Source organism: Taeniopygia guttata, chromosome 12, assembly GCF_048771995.1.
Source record: "Taeniopygia guttata chromosome 12, bTaeGut7.mat, whole genome shotgun sequence".
Classification (NCBI taxonomy): Eukaryota; Metazoa; Chordata; class Aves; order Passeriformes; family Estrildidae; genus Taeniopygia; species Taeniopygia guttata.
This window is the reverse complement of record NC_133037.1, coordinates 18,463,711-18,488,007: the sequence shown is the minus strand read 5'-3', so window position 1 is coordinate 18,488,007 and position 24,297 is coordinate 18,463,711. Positions and strand designations below refer to the sequence as shown.

General features: G+C 42.5%; 1 protein-coding gene across 1 annotated transcript in view; it reads right to left on the bottom strand.

The window, feature by feature from the left end:
• Positions 1–23,137, bottom strand: part of SYN2 (synapsin II) — a 159,033-nt gene extending 135,896 nt beyond the window's left edge. The window contains exon 1 of the mRNA XM_030283066.4: positions 22,637–23,137. Within this exon, the coding sequence (XP_030138926.4) occupies positions 22,637–23,007 (371 nt within the window). The 5' untranslated portion in view covers positions 23,008–23,137. The remainder of the gene's footprint in view (positions 1–22,636) is intronic.
• Positions 23,138–24,297: the final 1,160 nt, after the last annotated feature.

Here is a 24,297-nt window from a genome sequence, read left to right as displayed (position 1 = left end):
GAGCCCATTCTTCAGCTAGGGGAAGTGGAAATATACTGAGCATCCACTCAGCACAACTTGGAATAAAATCTCCTGGATGTCAGAGAAAACTGTCCCCATTCTATTCAAACAGCTGCCACTGACTAAGCAACTTTTGTATGAGGGAAATAAATTTTTAAAAAATCATTTAAGTGGGTGGACATTTAGTGTTGCAGAGGATTTATTTTCCTCCCTGACCTCTGTTCTGATCAGCAGAATTGTAAACAGAGAATAGAGAAAATATCTTTAATTGTCTCCACGGATGCTTTGGGAGCCATAACATGCCTTTTATAAGAATAAGAAAATAATTTCTACTTCTCTCATGTGTCCCTGCTCTAGATTTTAACAGCAGGACTTTATCACTGCAGTGGCTCAGCCTTGCACTAGCTGAACTGATATTTCTTTTAGATTTTCCAATGGCAGAGGTGACCTTCAGTGTTTTAAATTCTGCTTAAACAAGGCTTAGACACCTTGAACTGCTTATTCCAAAACCAGTCTCCTGCATTTCTGCTTATTCACACAAACAGCTCATGCTGAAACCATCCAAGGTTCTTTACAGGTCTGCTTTTGTTTCATTTGATTTTCTTCCGGAACCTGAGAATGGCACATAGTAAAACCAGAAATTTATTTTGATTTGTTCACCACAACTGGAATGGGTTTTGAGAAATTTATAAATGTATGGGATTGATGGGGGAAAAAAAAACTAACAAAAACAAACCGAATTTGGATTGAGGGTTTTCTTCCCAATAAACAAAATAAAAAGCAATAAACTCATTCCTCAGCTTCATGGCCACAGCAGCTCCTGGTCCTACCTGTGTTTTCTGCAGCCCTAAAGATGCTTCCCTCCTTTCTTTCCCCACCACTGGAACCACATTTTACACACTGGTTTTTCCCCTCCTGCTTGCCCTATTCTGCTTCCTCCAACTGCAAGGAAATAATGGTTGTGCTGCAGAGAAATACCTCAGAAAGCACACAGCAACACAAGAGGAAAAGAGAAAACCAACCAAAAAGCAGAAAATAAAACAAAAAATCCAAAACAAACAAAAAATCCACTCCAAAGATAAAAACAAACAAACAAAAAAGAGAAAACTCCCAAAAAACAGAAGGCAGAAACCAAAAATCTTACACATTCTCCTTCCATAACACATTCTGCAATTCTTTAAACTTCAGTATCCAAATCCTAGTTTCTAAATGTATTTTTGTCTACAAACATGAGATGTTTGAGCAGCAGAGTTGTGGTTTTGACTTCTAATTTTGCAAACTGAGCAGGTCCCAGGCTGTTCTGACAGAAGCCAGCCTGCAGCTGAGGGATGCTGAGGGCCAAGGTTTCACCCCTGATGCTTCCAGGAATTTCAGGAGCTGAGTAAGTGGAACCTAAAATCGATATCAGTCCATTTTGAGATCAAGGTTTGGATTTCATGGGGCTTCTTTGAGGCATCTCAGGCCACAGATAATGTGTAATGTCAAGTGTCCATGGCCATGGTTATGCACACAAAAGGTTTATGCAATTTTCAGGTTGTTACACAGGCTATCAGTGAAGTCATTAACATGTAAATATATTTAAATCCTGTAAAAAAAGACTGTAATTTAAAAGGGGAAATACTGTCCTCTTAGAAAAGCATTTAGTCTACAAGGATCTGATATTTCACCTTTAAAATAAATATAAATATTTTATATGAGAAAATAACTTGGAATACTAGGTCTGTAACATCCTCTGGATAAACACTGAGTGGCAATCTGGGTCAGCTAAAACAGCTCAAAACTCACATTTTGTACCCTTTTTTCCATATGTACCTAAGACAGCAGGTCTGTTACAACCTCTAGAAAAAACCTGCAATATTTTTTACGTGTCAGCCCCAAAGAGAATCCCTGCCTGTGGGTTTGGGCAGCATCATCACGGGAGGTGATTTCCCTCCCAAAACCACAAAGCCTTCATTGCTTGGAGCCATCTCCTGAATGAAACTTCAAAGAGCCCATGCAAATCTCCTCCCCAGATCTGCACTGCCTGATTTCAATATTGTCACTGCTAAATGGGTATTTAGCAATCATTTAAGGCTCAGTATTCTTCCCCCTGTATATTTACTGGAATATATTTGAAGCAGGCTATTTTTAAATCCTATTTTGCTGTTCCCTGATCTGAGTCACAGGGAAAGCAGCAGGGCAGGAGGGGATGGCACAGGGATTTTGTGCCAGCATCATCCCCCTCTGCAAGAAATCAAAAAGGAATCCTCTCACAACACCTTTCTATACGGCCCAGCTTCCAAAACTTAGAGGAAAAGAGGTTTAATTAATCCAAATTAACAAGAATTTAGTCCTTCCCAACAATGCTTAGCACTTCCCTCACCTAACTTTGCACAACTACTGAGCTGTCAGGAATGCTGCTGGAAGATGGGCTGAGAAAAGGAATCCTCTCACAGACCAGGGACAATCCAGCACACAGCTCAGGGGTGAATAATTCCCTCTATCCTGGAAGAAAGCACGGAACTAAAAGTGCCTGCACAGTTTGTCATTTCCTAAATTCCAATGTTACCCCACAGAACTGATCTCATTTGTAAATACTGTCCCCTTTACAAATCAAGTGGGCATCATAACCACACTGCAGCAGATGGAGAAGAGCTTTGTTCACACCAGAGGAAATCCAGAGTAATAAATCCAAATAAGAACCCCAAACCTGCAGAGGGGTGGCTGTGCTGCAGTAAAGCAAAGTGTGGCATTGGCAGGAGAGAGCCGGGACTTGTCACCACTGACACATTCTCATCCTGGAGACTCATTTGTGGTGTGTCCAACCCTGCTATCAACTGCAATCAGTGCCAGGGCACCGAAATGCCACGAGTGTGCACAGAAAACCATTGAACACAACGGGCACTGGCAGCTTTTATTCCCAAGGTAAAACTTGGCAGGTACCTTGGTACTTTGCAAACCATTTTGTGAAGCTGAAGGACTGTGAGCAGTGGGAAGGAGCTGAAACGGGAATTCGGAATTCAGTTTTTAGCTTGTGGCCATGTAGTAGTAGCTTGCTAGGAGAGGCTGGAAATAACTCATTTCAGATTTATTTTAAAGTATTGAATAAAACAACATATTTTCCTCTCCAGCCAACAGCTTCTCAAGACAGAGTTTCTCACAGAGGAACTATGAACTCCCTCAGAAAACTCAGTTTCAGTCTCCTCTTGACACAACCTCCACAGATCAGCTGTGATTCCCTAAGCACACACAAGTAAACAGTCTTGCCTTGGTTGAGCTACTATTCCTTAAAGGATAAAATAAACAAAGCCTCTGGTGGGGTTCAGCTCTCCTGAGGTTTCTGAGATCAGGTTTTTCCTCCAACAAACAAAATCTGGGGTGCTGAAAGGAATGGCTCAGGGATTCATCATAGGAACCCAGATAAATTAATCAGAGCAGAACATTCAGCAAGTTATCTTCATTACTCACAGGGTTTAAAGTGGTTTCCACACTAAATTAGATTTTGTGTAATTTATAGATGAGTAGTTCATCCCAGACTCTTTGAGGATGCCTTTGAGGTCACTATCTGGCACTATTAATACATTCCAGAATTACCTGAAGGCCTTAACTCACATGGAAAAATAAACTAAAGTTTAAATATTTCTTTTTTTTTTTTTGTACTAAATTATTATTTCCTTCTTCTGGTAAGTCAATTTAGATAAAGGATAAAAGGTATAAAAACCACTCTGAGTCAGATATAAGGAACATGTTATTCTGCCTTGTGGTACAGATTCTTTATTTTGCAGACAGCATACATTTATATGCATAAATACTCTTTTCACACTGCTTTCCATTAATGACATGACCTGAATTATGCGAGAATAAGCTTTGGAACACTGTGAGCAGGTGCAGTGCAGTGGATGACACACCAAGCAAAACTTTTCTCACTGCAGAATTTGGAAAGAGTAAAACCAAATCCTGAAGCTGTAAATATGAAACTTTAAAATGTCTACAAAAAATTGAGCAGAAAACTTGGCTTACGTAGCAAGATAATCTTGACAAAGTGTAAACCTGGGTGACACTTGGAAAAGAGATAAAAAATCCACAAAAATTACCAAATCTAAAGATTACACAAAGAAAATACAATTGAAAGAATAGAAGTTCATGTCTCCAAGATTTTCAATCCATAAACAACAGGGAAATTCTTAATGCCTGCCTTTCTGATCTGAAGCAAAACAAATCTGTGATTATTCAGTCCAAAATTACTTTCTGCACCTTGTACTTCAAAGCTGTCACTGTTACTGAGAAGAACTAAATCTAAAATACCGATCTCCCGGGCTGCAATAAAACCTCCACTCAGCCCAGCCCTCTGCTGTCACTTGTTTATCTGAAACGGACCTAGAAATCAAAAGCTTCATCTCTCCAGCCAGCAGAACCTGTCCAAATGATTTCCCACTGAAAATTGATCTGGAATCCAAGTTGCTCATAAATATTGCAGCCAATTCTTTCATCGTTAAACATCTCAGGGCACCAAAGAGTTCCCGAAAGCAATTGATTGGGGAAAAGGGTTCCACAATCAGCTCAGAAGCAATTGATGAATTGTTTACATTAGAAAAGAGTGGGAGGTATGGGGAATGTTCTGATGGTTTGCCAAAGGAGCTTAGGAAAAAAAGAGTGAGAATAATTGGTTAGATAACATTTAAACACTTGTACAGAAAATAAACTGAGGCTGTAATCCCCTAAGTCTTTCAGGATTGTATTCTAAACCTCCCAAAATGTCTTCCCAACTGGCACAGTTTAAAATAACTATATAACCTGTCAGATTAACTTCATCTTGAAACCTCAGATCTTTGCTGCATGCTTAATCTCTAAAAAACATGGTTTAAAATGCCAACACCACCAGGATATGTTCAAACCCCTATGATTCACTTCATAATTTACAAGTATTCAGTGAAGAAAAACATTTTAAGAGTTAAAAAAAACCTCTCAGTGAGTGAAGAGAGAAGGGGAATTTTATGAAAGTAACAACTCACCAGTTTTTAGCCAATCTGTAAATTGAAAAAGGTAATCTCAATTTACCACCTGAGCCTGGGTGCAACTTCAGACAGGAGCACAAAATAAAGCTGCTCAACACAACCTGGCATGGCTGTAATGCAGAAAACTGGGACTTGGGCTGGGGCCTGAGTTGGTTTTGAACTTGGATATATTTTGTCAGTGACATTTGAATATATTTGAATATATTTGGTTAGTGACATTGGACTTCAGTCGGGTGCTGACACTGGTTAGGCAGAGCAGGATTTGCAAGGTTGGGTGTCTGGTGAAGCGGTGACACAGGGCCATGGGAACAAATCCCCTGGAGACTCCAGATGCAGGAGAGTGAGTGCACACACACAAACCCTCAAGGGCTTCCAAACAGTGTGACAAGGCAGGAAAGAATTTCAGCTGTGTCTTCCCAAAAACACAAGCAACCCTGACCTCCCTCCACTCTCCACCTCCTGCAGATTCTCACAGCTGCCCATCATCCTTGGCCTTTTAATGAAAACCAGCTTCAATAAAGCCTCTGACAGCTTTCACAGCAATGTAAGCAATCTTAGCATAAAGAATTTAGTCTTTATTCAACTGGTTTCCTCTGAATTAAAAAAAAAAAAAAACCAAAAACCAAACCAAAACAAAAAAAAAACCTGCTGCTGAAAAACACAGCAAACACAGCCACACTTGACACTGGAAATGTGATGAACACCCAGTGTTTACAGAGGATGGAGGTGTCCCAGAGGATGGAGATGGCCCAGATTTCCCTGTTCCATACATGTTTCCACCTTCCTGCCTGTCTGCTTTCCCTCGGAATGTGCTGTCTGTAACAGAATAATTTGGTAGACCCAGAATAACAGAAATAATTTGTAACAGAATAATTTGGTACTGCCTCTCCTGCATGTGAGCGTTCCCGGAGAGCTGCGGGGATGGGGGTGCGTGGGAGAGGGCAGCATCACCAGCATCAGCATCAGCATCACCAGCATCAGCATCAGCATCACCAGCATCACCAGCATCAGCATTAGCAGCAGCATCACCAGCATCAGCATTAGCAGCAGCAGCAGAAGAGGAAACAGAATCAGAAGCAGCAGAAGAAGGAGCAGGAGCAAAAGAAGCAGAAGCAGGAGAAGAAGGAGCAGCAGCAGAGGCAGGAGAAGCAGCAGCAGCAGCAGGGCAGGAGCCGCAGCTGAGTCACAGCTCTGCCTCTCCCCCCGCCAGGGATTTTCTCTCCAAGCTCACAGACATCGCTGTGACGAGGGATTCTTCCTTTCAGGGCTGCACCTCCAGCGTTTTGACGTCTAAATTAGGAATTTGTCCCAGCGCATCCTTGTCCCTGTTCCGTGGTTATTGCCACCGCCCTCCCCTTTCCCCCAGTGTCTCTGCTCAGGCTTTTGCTGGAATCCAAGGGTGAAATAAAATCCATCCTCATAAATTATTAGTGAAAATTTCCATGTCCATAAACTTATCTCAACGGTTATATTTATTTGAACTACAAAGTATTTGCCTTGGATTCATGTTGTTGTTTAAAACAATCCAAACATGTGTAATTTTATATCTATCACAAAATCCTTCCCAGCCCTGGAAATTTAGGAGACAGATCCAAACTTACAATTAATTTGGATAAAAGCCTCTACTTCAGAAATGGGGCAAATCTGTTCCAGTAGTTTGTTACCACAGGCAAGTTTTAGTCTTTGCTGTCCATCAGCTGTCAGGAAGTCAAAGGCTCCTTTCCTGAAATGTTTTCCAAATGATAAGCCAAGTGAAAGAAAAAGATTCCAAAGGTAAGGCTCAGAACTGCAGGAATTATATCATAAACATTTAAAAAATTATTTGTAAAAGTCAAATGAACAAAAGCTGCTCTTTGCCACCCAAAACCTCTTGTATTCCAAGCTGGGTAACATATAGACCATGAGACTGAAGCCAGTTGATAATTACTTCACTGAAAAGTCTCTGCTAGTATTTATGTGTTTAATTCTACGTTTGCTAGATGCCCGTGGGGATAAATATGTTTTCCTACTGAAAAGCAGTAAAGAAATAGTGATAAATAATAATTCAATGCAGAAAACCTGTTCTTTTTAAATCCCACTGCTTTGTACAACGTCACTATACTTAATTAACATCCACAAATACTTAATCTACCAAAAATAGGCTACAAAAGTTGACCTTGGTGCATCCTGGAGGTGTCCAAGGGAGGACTGGATGTGTCACAGCTCCTGGCTGGTGACAAGGTGGGGACCAAGCTTGGACCAGCTTGGATTTAAATCCATTTGCTCTGTTTGATGGAATTTCTCACTTGTATGGTAAATCTTTACAGCTAAATTTTTTTTTTAATCTAAAATTTAGGAAGTTCCCTACATGTCATCACCAAGAGCACTCCTGACTTGTAAGAAAACTAAAAATCAAAAAGGCAAATATGGGCTTGCCTTTTACTGTGCTGATTACAAATAAGTTGTGGTGTTTTTAAGTAATTTTCTGGATCAATACCTGACCAAGAGCCAAATTCTCTTCTGTCCCAACCCTGCCCTTCTTTGCAGCCTTAACTCAAAGCTGTCCAACTCTCAATTTCATCCTCCTCTTGATTTATTTTGCAATTTGTAACTCTGTGCCCCATGATTCAAGCAAACAAATCACAGGTTCAGGACAGCCCTGCCAGTCTTGACAAGGTGAATGAGATTTTCTCTGCATTCCCCAGTCTGCCATGAGGATTTGCTTCCCCGGTAGTTCTTGGCCTTAACAGCAAAATATAAGCAGCTGTTTCTGAGTGTCGTGACTTCTATATGATTCTGCCTTTAATCACAATCCAGAGCCAGATGAAAAATTTGAGATTATTAATGGATGTTCTTTCTTCAGGAGCATCCTTCAATATACTCAAAAAATTTAGGACTTGCTCAATTTGTCTTCTCAAAAGCTGAACTGCTGCAATGCTAAAAAAGTGCACAAGAAAATACACAAAAGACTGGAAGGAGTTGATGCACATTTCAAACACTTCCCTATGAAAATGGGGTTTCCATATTCCTCCAGTGTACTCATAACTTGCCAAAAAGGAATACTGGAATTTTGGAATACAGGACATCGCAGTAATTTATTTCTTAATTGAACTATCCAGTTATGGGGACCAAATTGCTCCCAAAGTCTGCTTTGCTACTGAAACTACAAGATGCTGTTAGTGCACGTGAACCAATACCTAAATTTAAGTACTACACACCTTGCCTTAGTTTGATTCTTTTTAAACAGCAAAGTCACCACGGGGAATCTGGAAATTCAATTGGGCTTTAAGGAAGGAGTAGATATTGGGATAAAGAGTAATGTGAATGTGTGGTAATAATAGATAAATAAATAAATATTCTAATAAAGAATAATAAACAATAACTAATAACTAATAACTAATAACTAATAACTAATAACTAATAACTAATATATAATATATTATAACTATTATATAATATATAATATATAATATATAATATATAATATATAATATATAATATATAATATATAATATATAATATATAATATATAATATATAATATATAATATATAATATATAATATATAATATATAATATATATTATATAATATATATTATATAATATATATTATATAATATAATAATAAATAACAAATAAATATTCTAATTAATTAGGAGTGCTGGTATTTTATCTTAGATAAATTCTGTTGAAGAGGAACAGCAAGAGGAAAAGTTAATTTCATACAGACAGCAAGAGCACAAGGAAGGAACTTTGAATTATGACAACCTAAATGCATTTGATCCTGTAATTTAAATGTATGGCAAACCAATAATCTGTTCAGGTACTGAATGTAATTTGATGTATCAGTGATGAATTGAGTATTTTAATAATCAGTCATGAGAATTTTCAAGTTCATTGTCACAGTCTGAGCAAGGACAATTTCTCCCAGCCCAGGTGCCCTTTACAAGCTGAGTATTTCTAATCAGTGAGAGCTGAATGACCAAAGGAATGAACAGGAATGGGAGAGGGGAAGGGATGAGCAGGGGAAAGCAAAACCAAAACTTCTGGGAATGTGGATTAGGGAAAACTTGGCTCTGCAATAAACTCACACATCCAGCAGAACCGAGGGAGGGAGGTGAGCAGAGCAAAGAGCCAATTTACAGCGCCCAGTTTCCAGTGGCTTGTGCCTTTTTGGTGGAACCATCATTTGCATTTAATCATGCTCTTCATAAAAGGCTCTTGGAAGGCTGCAGAAATAGGAGAATGTAATCCCATTATTCCAACACAAAGAAATAGGAGAATGTAATTCCCTTTATTCCAACACGAAGAAATTCCAAAAGCAAGGTCATCTCTCAAAGGCTGAGCCACAAGAGAATTGCACGTCCCTGTCATCTGATTTTTTTTTCTCCAATGAGATGCCATAAATGGAAGAAAAATTTCTCCAAGTGAAAAAGGCATAAACAAAATACATATTTATCCCACCAAAGTATGGGAGAGGGGATTTTTTAACAATGCCTGCATTAGCTACAAAGATACTTTATGCAGAAATCAGGCAGGTACCTTTGAGAAAATGTGTTTGAATAATGGCAAGTATTTTACTTTTTGGCAGCCTCTTGAGCTGCACGATAAGAATCACTCTTTGTTCTGTGATGAATTCCTGATGTAAAAGTCTATATTTTCCATTATTTTCCAACATTTTCTTTAAGAGGACTCCAGAAAAACAGGAGGTGAACAGGAAGAGAATTTCCCAGGTGACAATTCCTGGTGGACTGTGGCTCTCCCACCCTCTGGGGATGGTTTTGAAGGGTGGTTGTTAATGGCTGGTGGGAAGGGGAACTGGAAAATGCCACAATGATCATGGAATGCAGCTCTCCTGGTCACAGAGCTGTGCTGGAGCTGCACTCAACTGAATACATTTATTTGCTCGGAAAAGCCTCAGAACTCCTGTTTTTGTGGAGGTATTTACACCACTTTACAGCTTAAGCTGGAAATTTATCAGCAGAGTATCACCATTTTTGTCATATTAATTTAATGTCATAACTTTTGCCTATTTGAAATGAAGGGTGACAGATTAAAGTCAGGAATCAATTCCTCAGAAAAATCAACAAGCAGCTTGAAACAGCTCTTGTAAAAAGGAACAGCAAGTAAAAATGTCATGACTCACCACAGCACATTAGTTCCCTAAAACATCATTGCTGTCACATGCAGAGACTTCACTGCTCATGTCGAAACAATACAAGAGTAAATAAACACAGGAATTGTGAGCAGAACATGCTAATCACTATTTAATGCCTTCCACTGCCCCTTCCAAGCCTCCACAGTAATTTCACCCTAAATGTTCTATTTTGGTTTCAACACAAAGGGCCAGATTAGAAGTTTTTAATTTAAAAAGACATTGACATGAAAACTTCATATACCTGGATTTTTCTTCTTCACCCTTTCCAAAAGGTTTCAGCAATGGTTGATTCAAGCGAAAGCAAGTTCTGAAATATGCTTTTTAAATAAAAATGTGAGCCTTTAAATAATTCTTGAAGCCTGCACTATTTTGTTTTAACACGGTTAAGTGACTGCACACTGACCTCAAAATGTGCAGCAGTATTAGTGGGGACAGCTGACAAAGGGAATTGTAAAAGGCAGTAACTGTGCATCAGTTTAATTTGAGTTTGGACAGAAAACACCTTATTTCATCTGAATATAATAAAATAATCTACACAGGCAGTTCCTGTGCATTGGAATCTAAACAGAAATATTTTTTGAGAGGGTATTAAAGATGACTGAATATTTATAATTTTAACTATCTGATCAGAGCTTTTTCTAATCAATTTATTTTCCATTTACAGACATACAGAACTGCTGGTCCTACACTCACGGGTTTTTATCCTGGGATTTCAGGCAATGTTTCAGACAAAACTGAGGAAGTTGTCCTCATTATGCAGAATAATTTTATGCCTTGCACAGGAAAATGCTCCTGGATTACTGCAGACAGGCAGAGATGAGCACACACTTTTACACATGTGCAGATTAAGCTGCTTCTTGCCCCAAATGAAATTAGTTGTCTGTGTTAATGAGATTAGCAGCACAGCACTCCAGCCCTGGTGCAGCAGAGATGGGGACTTTGATACTTTACAACAGCTGCTTTTGCTGATTAACATCATTAACTGTGATTTATGCATTACACATAATCCTATTTTCCAACATGAAAGTTATTTGCTGAAGTCCTCGAAGACAAAATATTCTGTTCTCATCTTGAGGAGTCCAATGTCTAGATCTAAAGAATTTCATTCATCTATCAGTTGTCTAGATCTAAAGAATTTCAGTAATCTATCAAAAACCTACTCTAAAACACAGACTAATTAAAGAAATACAAAAGTGACTTTTAGAACTATAGTTCATCCCTCAAAAATAAACGTTTTCTTGATACCAATTAGGTTTGCTTCCTTTCAAACACACTGTTGGAAATTCCCAAACTGAAACAATCCTTGAAATGAAGCAATGTGCTTTAAGCCTTACATTGGTGTTTGTTAAAGAGTTACATGCACAAAGTCTCCGTCCCATCTTTTCAGACAGACAGACAAACAGACAGAGCAGTTTGCCATGTGTTTTTCAGAAGGTGAAACCACTGCTGGAATTCTGTTCCACTGCAGCATCACAAATTCACTGCTCTGGTCACCCAGCCAAGAAGTGACTGACAAACACTCAGGGAAAGCCTCCACCAGCCCAGTGACAAGCTCAGCAAATGAGAAAATGGAGATTTAATTCTGTTATTACCACATGGAGTCACACAGAGCCTGGATTTCAGGAGAACAGCACCTGGGGTGTTTAATCTATGGTGAAATCTTGCTGAGAGCAGTTCCTGAAACACAGGGACATAACCACCGAGGGATTTGGACAATAACAATCACACTCTGCCATCTCCTTTCACTGTGCAGGTGTGTTTTACTCGAAAGGCCACTTAGGTGCTGATTTGTCATCAATGCACAGCCCAATAGCCAAGGATCTGGGAGTTGAAAAAAATACTTATAATGGGTCATAATATTCTGGAGGGAAAAAAAGAGAACAAAAAAGAAACCCACCAAGCAATAAACCCAAAGCTCCATTAGCTGCCTGATTTTTTGGAAAGGCCTTCTAGCAAATAAAAGAACAAAACAACTGCAAAACTAAACAGAAATGCATTGCTATAAGACCCTCACCAAGCCAGTGGAGGTGATTGGAGTAGAAATAATGTAAACAATAATGCACATTAATTATACTTTCTGTTAGTGTCTCTCTTGGCTCCTCCCATGTATTACTATGTATTAACCAAGGCAGTTAATCTTGCCCTCATGTACATTGAATTACTGCTGGTTCACAGCAGATATTTCTTCCTTAGCAAGAAAATTAATCAGCACAAAAATCCTAGACCATGGCTCCAACTGAAAGCATTTAGAACAGCCTGACACAAATCCTGAATCTCTACATCCCATAACTTCTGCATTGTAACCCACACAATAGATGCTCATGAGACTGTCTTCAAAACACCTGAGTGACTTTCCACTGGCACCATGGAGGAGCTTTCTTTTATTCCAGTGCAACAAAACTGCAGCCATGGACTACTTTCTATCTGGACAACACCCACCAGTGAAAATTCCTACAAATTATTCTGCCAAAAAACCCTTCTACATAGAGATGTACACAAACACATTTCAAAAGGCCTATCACAAACACTCCTGCCATGTATTGATAAATATTGTATGGAACAGCCATACAAAAAAACAAAAGTATTCTAAAGGTTTTATTCTAATTCTTATTATCCTTTCTTTAAATTACTGTTAATAATTTTTTCTTTATACCTTTATAAAGTTTTAAGCCTGCTTTACCTTTCTCCTAATCCTATCTCACAACAAGAATTAAGTACATTAGTAATTAACCAACACCAAATCCACCACACTCTTTACTACATTAACCAAGAAATCTCAAAGTTAACAAAATCTCAAATTAGCAAACCAAAACCACTACACAAAATTAGTGTTTCTACCCAGTTTCAAACTAAAACCACCACACTGGCCAAAAAACCTTCTACATACAGATATACATGGCTACACACACAAACACATTTCAAAAAGCCTATCACAAACACTCCTGTCATTTATTGATATATATTGTATAGAAAAGCCACATAAGACTCAGGAAAATTCCCTTTGGCTGTTAAAAACAAAGGCTTCATAAATAATTTTTCCTCATTAAAAGTATCCCTAGGGTTTTTATTTACCTTGATATCAACATTTAAGTACTATACACATCTTGCTTTAGTTTGATTCTTTTTAAACACCAAGGTGTCCACAGGGAATCTGGAAAGTCAATTGGGCTCTCAGGAAGGAGTAGATGTTGGGATAAAGAGCAGTGTGAATGTCTGGTAATAGTAGATTCTTACAAATGAATATTCTAATGAATTAGGAGAGCTTGTTTTTTTATCTTGGAAAAATTCTGTTGAAGAGGAAAAGCAAGATGAAAAATTCACACAAACAGCAAAAGGACAAGGAAAGAACTTTGAATTATATATATCATATATATATAATTTTATATATATATATATAATTTTATTTATATATATATAATTAGTAGATGGCTAAGACAACAACTGTTGAGTAAAACAAGTTCTGCACTCACAGAACATGATGAAATCATATTGCCACTCAGTGGAATTGGATGTATTTATCATATTTTATGATTAAACTTTTTTATCATACTTTCAGAATCACAAAATTGATATGATGGCTTTTCTAATATTAATTCAGAAACCTTTAGCATCTTTTAAGACCTTCTCAATGCTAAGTGTGTGTATGCATATAAAACCTTTGTTGGAAATGATCTTCAGTGCAAAAAACCACTGAAACAGACTAAGAGATAATGCAATAATACTGAATCCTCCTCTCTGGAACCATCCTGGTCTCCCTGAGCAAATGTGAAACTTAAGAGGCTGTGACTGATCTCATATTGGAGTTTAATCCCCTAAATCTGGGCTGTTTTGGTGGAATCATAATCAGTTTTATTAGCAAGAAATCAGAAGGAATAAAGAAGAAACGAGGTCCAACAGAGCAAAGGTGAGGTCAGGCACACCCAGGTGGAGCAGCCCGTGAATGCCAAATCCCAGCTGCAGCTGCATGCCAGGAGGGAGCAGTGCCCTGGCAGAGGTGTGGGCAGCCAGGAGGCAGCAGGAGCCTCCCAGTGCACAGCTGGCACAGCTGGAGCTGAGCTGCAGCTGCCAGAGCCCTGCCCGACACATCTGGGGGCTGCAGGAGCCCAGATTTAACACTCTGTGCCCTCTGAATTAAACACTTCTGCCACTTTAGCTTGACGAGTATAAAGAAGGATTTGACCTCAGCCACCTGATGCTTTAGGATTTCAGCTTGTCTATTTTCCATCCATTTGTGCCCCTGCAGCTCTTCAGTGTGTAACTCCAAACCCCACAGGCAGTGCCAGCTGCAGCTTTCCCAACTATTCCTCTCCAGGCCTGGCACTCAAGGACACCTCACTGCCTCAGCCCCAGGGATGGGAACAAAAGGGACTTGGGGGAGCAAACCTGGGCTCAGTGACTTCAGTACCTGCAGCTGGAACTGGAAGATTAACCCCAATGTGCAAATGGACCAAACTTATAAAAGTATAAAAACCCAAAGTGACTGTGGTCCATTTTGGGTGTAGGCCCTGGAGGGTTTCATCTGTCCAAAATGTACCTGAAGACCCTTCAATAAATATAACTGCTTTTTATTCCCCTAATTCTGTCTGGCCTTGGTTTTAGGTAGCCCAAATGGCATCACATCAGCTGTTTATTCATATTTGTGTAGCAGCCAGGGAGACACAACCTGAGGGGACAGTGAGGGTGCAAAAAAGGACAAAATCTTTGCACTTTTTGCCCAAAGCTGGAGCAGCCTGCAGCCCTTGGCAGCTGGGAGCTGAGCTCTCAGCGTGGCTGGGCACAGATAAAGCTGTTTTAATTAGCAGGAGCAGCAGTGCAGCCAAGCACGGAGACTTCACTGCACACCCAGGGCTGAGGCTGCCCTCCCACCCACGGGGTCTGGGAAGTTTTATCACCTCCCTGCACATTTTTGGCACTCCACAAGGTGAGCTGGCTCCTCTTTGGAAGCAATGTCATTACTGCAGGTAACATTTTACTTCATAATCCGTGGTTTTGCTTTTTGTCATCTACAACCTTGCTTTGTCTGCCCATTTACTCTCTTCCTTTGGGACACCTGCCTGTGATTACCCTTTGCTGCTGTGTTCAGCCAAGCAGGTCCAAATTCCTTCTGTGGAGGTTCTCTCTCCAAACCTGGCTGCCTGCATTTATTATTCCCTACCTCAAACACAAGTTCCTACTTAAAAACGGATTTTCACTGAACTCGTAGCACATCTTTAAATGCAGATTGCAGTATACCTTTTTTATAAATGTATAAACCTCCCAAACATCAATTATTTCAGTGGTATTAAAACAGATTTCTGTAGTTTAAAGCATTCCTAATGGGATATAATTATGTGATATTGGATATGATATTTCTGTGGGTCACTCACATGAAGAACTGGGTACTAAAACTGCATAAAATTAAGTCCCTACTTTTAGAAAATCCTGTAGAGATATTTAGCATCAATCTTTTGGGGAAACGTGCTTCCATCAAAAATGGCTTTTCCAGTGTCCTGCAGTGTTTGCACAATGGCAAACCCCATCCATATCAAACAGGAAGTCCTCTACACATATTTTTGCAATTTGAAGAATAAAATATCCAGTGTTATAGTTAATACTCTTTTGTTCCATGCCTTTCCTTTTTCAATAGGTTACAATTTGTTACTGGCAAACCATTATCTAATTCTGAATAGGCTGCAAGTAGAATTTATTTTTTTATGTGGTTCCATATTCTACCAAGCAATTTGTTATTCCTTTTATCTCTCACTTCACTCTCATTACTTTGAAATGTACCTCCCTGAAATTCATTATTTCCTTGCCAATTTTTCCATTTCCTTTCTCTGAAGGCAAACTTTAAAAGAAAATGTTGGCAAACTTTTTTCTCTAATGTTACCCATTGGACCAAAGGTGTTACCACAGCTTTCACTGGGCTTCAGAGGCATTTCTATTGTCTCTTCAAGATAGGGAAAATAGAAAAAAATCACTTGGATCCTGAGCACAGGGGACTGGGATGGGATGGGATGGGATGGGATGGGATGGGATGGGATGGGATGGGATGGGATGGGATGGGGTTGACACCAAAATATGTCCAAATTTGTGGCCAGCATCTCATTTACACTCAGCTGCCTAAAATAACATTAGAGCCTGCAAGAGCTTGTTTAGATAGAGCAACACACAGAGCATGGAGGAGAAAGTGTTTTCCACTGAGAGATCTGGGTCTCATTTTCTATCTTGTCAAAAAGGTAATCTCTCACATACTGTGTCTGGCTATTTATACCAACATAGCCAAGTATTACACACAACAGAACTGCAGATAAACAGAAAAAAAAATCAGCAATTTTCTTTCTTAGATCATCTTAAAATACCAGCACAGACATTGTCTGGTGCTGCACCAGCTGGCTGTTGGGAGAGCAGACATGGAGCACAGTTTGGGTGAGGTTGCTGTACACACAAATTAAGATTTAACACATCCCTTGCTTCAAAATGAAACACAAGAAGCACAGTTTGGGTGAGGTTGCTGTACACACAAATTCAGATTTAACATTTTCCATGCTTTGGAATGAAACACATTGTGTGTTTCATTCGAAAGCACGAGGTTGCTGTACACATAAATTCAGATTTAACACCTTCCATACTTCAGTTAGCACAGCTGCTTGCCCTGCTCCTCCAGCCCTTGCCCGGTGTGGAATTAATATTGGAAAAATGGACAAAGAAGCAGTGTCAAGGCCCATGAGCTGTACTTTACCCCTTGAAACACCTCCTGCAGTGGCTGAGGAGGCAGAGCTCAGGATGAAACTGCAGAAATCCTCGTGGTTTCCTGCATAAGCCTGCAGAGATGTGCTGTTTGTGCCTGCATCCCTCCTTTAATTGTGTTTTTATTTGGATTGCAGCGGCAGAGAGCCCTTAATGCAGAGCTGGGAGCTCAGGCTGTGCTGGGAACAGGGCTGATCTAATTACCAATTACCTGCCTGGGAGAAGCACACACTGGCCCCATGCAGAAGCTGCTTGCCAGCTCCTTTTTGGAGGGCTGGGAACCCTCCCCAAAGGGCACAACTCGAGTGAGACTGAAATGGCTCACAAAGATAATTTTGAAACGTGAAATTTTCAAATGAAGCAAAAATTAGAGAGGAACTACAGTAAAACCTTTGTTACTTTTTCTCAGTTTTAGAGATTTTAAGGAGCCTATTGCCCCTTTGAACTATGACAGTGTTATACCAAAGACAAGGTTGTTTTCCTTTAATGTCAAGAGTTTCTTGTTGCAAAGGGCATTTTAAATGAATAAAGATGACTTAGTATATGCTTCTTCTTCCCATATAAAATATACATATTGGTAAAATTATCTTTCACATATTTGTCAGATTATCTTTTTCTTACACTCCACATTTGGTTTTTGATCGAAGTCTTGAGAGCAGAGATCCCTTAAAAACTTCCTCCTTCCTCTACAGCACTGCTGGATTTGTCTCCAAACACATTCCAATTCAGTCCCAGTGCCAAGGAATCCCTTCCCTCCCCTCCTCCAGCTCCACTTTTGTCCCAAACTGGGTTTCCCTGCCCATTTCCCACCTGGCTGGGGATTTTCTGCTGGTAGCAGAGAGTTGTACCACGCCAGGAGGCTGCAGGGATGTTGTCCTCCTCCAGAGCCATCCCAAAGGACTGGAGAGTGCTCTGGCAGAGCAGTTGCCCTCATTCATGAATTATTAAAATCAAGTGATGCCTTCTAAATTTGGGGAACTCGCTCACTGAAGGCTTGCACTGAATGAAATGAAAGCTGCAGCTACTAAATCAACATGCTACAACTAAATACATGAGAATTCTAGGCCAATTGGAGTTAGGAATTGCTAATTAGTTATGCACAATTGAGCCATCCCTAATGAATAGAAAAGCTGCAGTGAAATTGTCATTGTAGGGTGTTCATGCACATTTTGTAGTTACAAAAAACAACAGCACACAGTTTTAATTGAGACTGTGTAGTAGTACATTTCTCCCTCTCTCAAGATTTTTCATAGAGGTGCACAGAGAGAAATGAAAGAGAAAACAATTTCTATTTCTACTCCTTGTTTTTCCTATGTAAAATATCTTTAGAGAATTGTTTACCTGGAGTGAGTGCTTAATTAAATTCTAGTGAAGATTGTTTAAGCCTGATGGCCAATCCAATCCAATCCAATCCAATCCAATCCAATCCAATCCAATCCAATCCAATCCAATCCAATCCACCTGTCTCTGGACTAGAGAGAGGGTCACAAGTTATGTGGGAGTTAGAGAAAGTAGTATGTAGTTTTAGTATCCTCTTTTTATATAGTATATTCATGTATTTTAACATAGTTATAATAAAGAAATCATTCAGCCTTCTGAATTGAGTCAGACATCGCCATTTCTTCCCACTGGGTTCACCTACATTTACAATAAGACTGGTTTCCACCAGCCAGTGAACAAAATACAACCCCAAACAAAAATCAAACCCTAAGAAACTGAGGCTGCTCGCTTAATGAAATTTTTGTGTCATCAAGCAGTGCTTTTCTGCACTGTGTTCATATTAAAAATATTTCTGATGAGCAGTGTTGGCCCATAAATGACTGGGCAATTTTAAACCAGAAAGTTTGTTCTTCATTTAGTATTTGTCCCAGCCATTTGGGGTTTATCTGTGGAGCCTGTCCCAAGCTGAGTAACCACTCAGGCAGTAAACATGAAGTGAAGTGCGTAATTGTCTGTGGAAAAAAAAAAAGGTACTGATACTTACAACCAGATATGTTAAAAAAAACTCAAGAACAAAATTTCCCAGCTTTGTTCTATTTATAATTTCATTGCTGCTCCCAACAAGCCTTGCATTCAAGGTTTAAAGGATGGGACACACTCAGTGATTATTAGTTTTCAATATTGAAGCAGCTTTCTGAATCTTATACATAAGTTTTTAATAAAGATAATAATCTATACACAACACCTTGGCTCCTTGCCACTGATGTATGGCCTCTCATCAGCTGCTTGTTCAGTGCTGAATATTCAGGACTTTTTTGTGTACAGACTAAAATGGTTATTTCCAGAAGAAATTAAAAATAAACCTATTTTAACCATTTAAAAATAAACCTGTATAGCTGGAAATTTTGGACATTTCATGCAGAATTAAAAGAGAAGTTGAAGCAAGCTGTCTAGGTTTAATTTAGCTCTGCCAGTAGTCACTTGGATGACCTTGAACAAATGATTTCACTCCTTAGCTTCCTCCACTTGTAAAATATCAACAAAGATCCTCAAAGCTGGAAAACAGCCCTGGAAATGTGTCACATCCAATCACCATTAAACCTCCCAAGTGGTTCTGGAGGCTCTGCCCTCCCCAGCAGCTCTGGGGAGCATCAGCCCCATTCCCACTGCAGCTCAAACCCGCCCAGCAGCTGTGGGCACCCTCAGAGGGCTCTGCAGGTCAGGATGCTGCAAATGTCTGCTCAGGGTGCAGCTGCAGGTGCAAAGGCCATCACATCCAACTGCAGAAAGGCCTGGAAATCAAATCAGCTTCTCAATGCCTTTATGTAAACTTATACAAATTAACAGCACTGCTCCATGGAAGGGTTTGCACTCTTCCTTGTGGTGCTGTTCTGGAACGACAGGAAATTTCTAAGATAACTGGGGGAAATGGTTGCTGGCTATTTGCTTCCACCTGTGGGCTAGAGAGTCCTTTATTGTACAAAGGAACCAGCAGAAAGTCTCCCATGAGAACCAGAACCAGCCAAGATCCCTTGCTATGGATTTATGGACTACAACCTTTAGCCTATTTTCAATTTCTCCCTTCTCTTGCCACCAAGTCTGGTGGAAAATCTTTGATTCAGCTTTTTTTTACAGCCCTGCCTTCAGGAGAAGCACAGCCACTAAATGTGGTTGGAAGACTCCAAAGCACCTGTAGGAAAAGAATTAGCCTTTACAGCTCTAACACACCCTGGACTGAGAAAGGAGGGTTGACACAGCTGCATTTACTCTTTCCTTAAGAAGTGAGGAAAATGGTAAAAAATATACAAATTAATATAGATAGGCCATTTCTCCAATTTCCCCCTCCCCTGTCCCATGCTGTAAAAGTAAAGTAATTGAAATGGAGAATTTCAAGATTTGCAATAGGTCAGACCCTTAGGGCAAAAAATTGAGGAGAGATATCACTGAGATGAAGATTATAAAATGCCAACAACAGCTGGGATTTGGTTCTAGGTAGAATATCCCAAGTGATTCCACGAGCAACAACAACAATATTTGGTTACTAAATCTTAGACTTGAAGTATGAGCCAACCTTCCACAGAAATAAAATATATTGGAAACAAACCCCTTTATGCCAGGGGTGAGAGAAATAGTCCCTTTGTGCCAGGGTTTCTGTCTTTGCTGGCAGAAAAAGGTTTATGTTTCCTCTGGCCCTGGCTGAAGAGAGGATACTGAACCAGTAAGATTTCAGTGTGATCCAGACAGAAATCCTTGGATTTCTATTGAACCTGCCACCCCCAAGCAATATATATGTTTTCAATTTAAGGCAAGCAAACACAGGGCAGCTCCAAACACCACAAAAACAGAGGGCAAGGCCCTGGTGCTGCTCTGAGGATCAGAGCCCAGCAGCTGGGAGGCTTTCGGGAGGCTCTCAGGGGTGCTGTGGTGCAGCTTTTGCTGTTTTGGACAGGGTTTGCTCAGAGCATCACATGCCAGAGCTCTGCCAGCCTCCCCTGCAGCACAGCCCGGGCAGCTGGGGGTGCCCAGCAGCCACTGGCACTCACCTGCTGCCCCTCCCAACCTTTTTTACTTCACCCATGTTCCATTTCAGCCCACAGAATCAAATACCCCAGCAGATCAATGCATGGAGATCTGTACTTCCCAAGGTGTGGAACACACCCTTCTGCATGAATTCTCAGAATTCACACTTACCTGGAGCTGGAAGGGGCTCACAAGGGTCAGATATATCATTTTTCAGAATATATTTCAAAATTTGCTACAAAAGAAGTGATTCCTGGGGAAAGGAAAGAGCCACTGCAACAACAAACTGTTTTTTTCTAGAACTACTATGTATCCATGTCACATACTATGAGGAGGAGAAAAAAAAAAGGCAAAAACAAGCAAGCATGAGTAACCTTGTGTAGATCTGCGAGGCTCCTACCTGGAGTGCTCCAGGGGAACTCCTCGTGCTGGGCTTTCAAAGCTTTGCCCCTGCCAACAGATTGTGCTAATTTGGGGTGCACTTATCTAGTATGTGAACCACGTATCTAAAATCACGTTCAAAATACTCAGACTGGCTCCAGTAAGCACAGAAGAATCTCCCAGAAAGAAACCTTATGGGCAAATACAGTTGTTGAATGTATCAGGCAGAGAGCTGTGTACTCCAGAATATGAAATAAATAGATGTTTCTGCAAGGCAGGGAGCAGTGTCCATGGATGCATCTCCATGACGTAGCTACAGAGGCTGCCTCGGTCTGGTTGATACAACCACCTTATTTTTTCAAAAAGAAAAAAAAAAAAAGCCTGGAAAATGTAACAGGTAATGTTATCTTAACAGAAATAACGTATCTGCTATAGCTAAAGGCTTCAATTTTCATTCCAAGTATTTTATTCAAGTACCATTTTTAAAGCAAATTGGATCAGATCACAGCACTGCACGAGCCCATCCAGACAGCGAGGCTATAAATTCGAGACGCTGAGAATAAAACCCTAAACCCACAATCCATTACCGGATGATCTCAGCGTCACAAAAACAGACTTGTTTGACTCTGCATTATTTTAAGGCGCTGCTAAGACCTTCTGCACTGTAATCAGCACCAGCGGACGAGACGATTGTCAGCTCGGTGTGCACGCACACAAGTTAGCGAGGGATGGATAGGAAATGTCCTTCCTCTGGAGCACAGCGTCCAGCAGTGACGAACAGGTCTGCAAGAGCCACAACCTCTCCCGCTGGTACCAGCCAGGCACGCTGATGGCCAAGTCCCACGCTTGGAAAATCCCACGTTTTTCATGCTACCAGCGGGAGCCAAACACGCAGCCCAAATAAAAGCGGCCGAGTTAATGAACCCCGCGGCAGGAATTGCCGGAGCCAGGGCAGAGCCAGGGCTGGAGCCCGGCATCCCGAAGGACCTTCACCCCAATGCCACGGGAGCAGCGGGAGCTGCGTGAAAACAAACTGGCTCGTAAACACGGATTTACACACGCAACGCCACAGCCGCACACAGCTCTGCACAGAAATCCCTGCCCAGGGCTCCTAAATCCAGCAGCCCCTACGCACGGGTTCTGCATTTCGCCAGAGAGCACAGGATATGCTTGCTCAGGGCGCTATATGTGTTTTATTTAGCGTTGTGATGGGAAGCGGATTTCAGGGCTAGTCAGGCACTCCAGGGCTCGCTGGGGTTGTTTTGGGGGTTTTTTTTTCGCTCCATCTTCCAGTCCGTGAGGCTGCGGGGCTGTGCCCCAGGTGAGCCGCACCTGCCGGGGAGGGACCGCGGGGAGGACGGGGGAAGCACGGGGGGCACGGAGGATGAAGATGATGATGGTGATGATGATGCAGGGGCATGCGGGGGGCACCTACCAGTCCGTGTGCGGCTCGTCGATGACCAGGAGCAGCTTGAACTTTCTGCCGACAGCCGCGGAGACGGCGGCGGACGCGTCCACCAGCCCCGCCGAGGCCGCCGTCTGCTTCACGGCGTTGGAGAGCGAGCTGAAGAAGCTGCTGCCCGCGGACTGCTGCTGCGGCGGCGGCTGCTGCTGGGGGGGCGCGGGCTGCGGCGGCTGCCGGCGCTCCGCGGCCGGCGAGCCCGAGGCGGGGGCCGCGGAGCCCGCGGAAGGCGGCGGCGGCGGAGGCTGCTGCGGCTCCGGCCGCTGCAGGTCGGTCATGTAGCCATTGGGCAGGTTGGCGATGAAGCTGCTGTCCGAAAGCCTGCGCCGCAGAAAGTTCATCATCTGGCCGGGCGGGGGGCTGCGGCGGGGCCGGGAGCGGGTTTGCGATGCGCCGGCGGCAGCGCTCCGCGCTCTGTGCGCCGCGCTCCGCGCTCCGTGCGCCGCCGCTCTGCGCCCGCCCGCCGGCAGGGGGCGGCAGCGGGGCGGGCGGGGCGCGGGGACGGGCACCGGGACAGGGAGGGGACAGGGATGCATGGATGGATGGGATGGGATGGGATGGGATAATGGGATGGGATGGGATAATGGGATGGGATGGGATGGGATGGGATGGCATGGGATGGCATGGGATGGATGGGATGGCATGGCATGGCATGGCATGGCATGGCATGGCATGGCATGGGGATGGGGACAGGCCACAGCCAGCGCGGGGATGGAGCTGCGTTTCCAGCCGCCACAACAAGGGCCGCGTTTACCCCCCGGGACAGCAGCCCCGCCGTGCTCAGCGCTGCGGCGGCGGGTGAGGATGGAGAGGGAGCTCTGCTGGGGACAGCTCCGCGCTGGCTCAGGGCACTGCCCCTGGAGGGCATCCCTCGCACAGCTCCAGCCGAGCATCCCGGACAGCTCCAGCATCATCCCGAGCATCCTGGACAGCTCCAGCCGAGCATCCCAGAGAGCTCCAGGCTGAGCAGCTCGGACAGCTCCAGCCGAGCATCCCGGACAGCTCCAGCCCAAACATCCCGGACAGCTCCAGCCGAGCATCCCGGACAGTTCCAGCCGAGCATCCCAGAGAGCTCCAGCCGAGCATCCCAGAGAGCTCCAGCCGAGCATCCCGGACAGCTCCAGCCGAGCATCCCGGACAGCTCCAGCCGAGCATCCCGGGCAGTTCCAGGCCGAGCAGCCCGGACAGCTCCAGCCGAGCATCCCGGACAGCTCCAGCCGAGCATCCCGGGCAGCTCCAGCCCAAACATCCCGGACAGCTCCAGCCGAGCATCCCGGACAGCTCCAGCCCAAACATCCCGGACAGCTCCAGCCGAGCATCCCGGACAGCTCCAGGCCGAGCATCCCGGACAGCTCCAGCCGAGCATCCCGGGCAGTTCCATGCCGAGCAGCCCCCCAGCGTGCCGGGCAGTGACAGCAGCACTGTCCCGAGGCGGTGGCTGCGAGCGGGAACAGGCAGAGCCGCACCTGCATCCCCCCAAATTATCAAACCCTCTGGTAGCACAGACCCACACTGGTTTATGTCAGAAACCGTATGAGGAAGGGGGGTGCTGTGTTTCTTCTAGCAATTTTACCTTGTCATGAGAATTTGGGTGCTTTTCCCACCAGGCTTTCTTTAAAAGTAATTTCAATCTT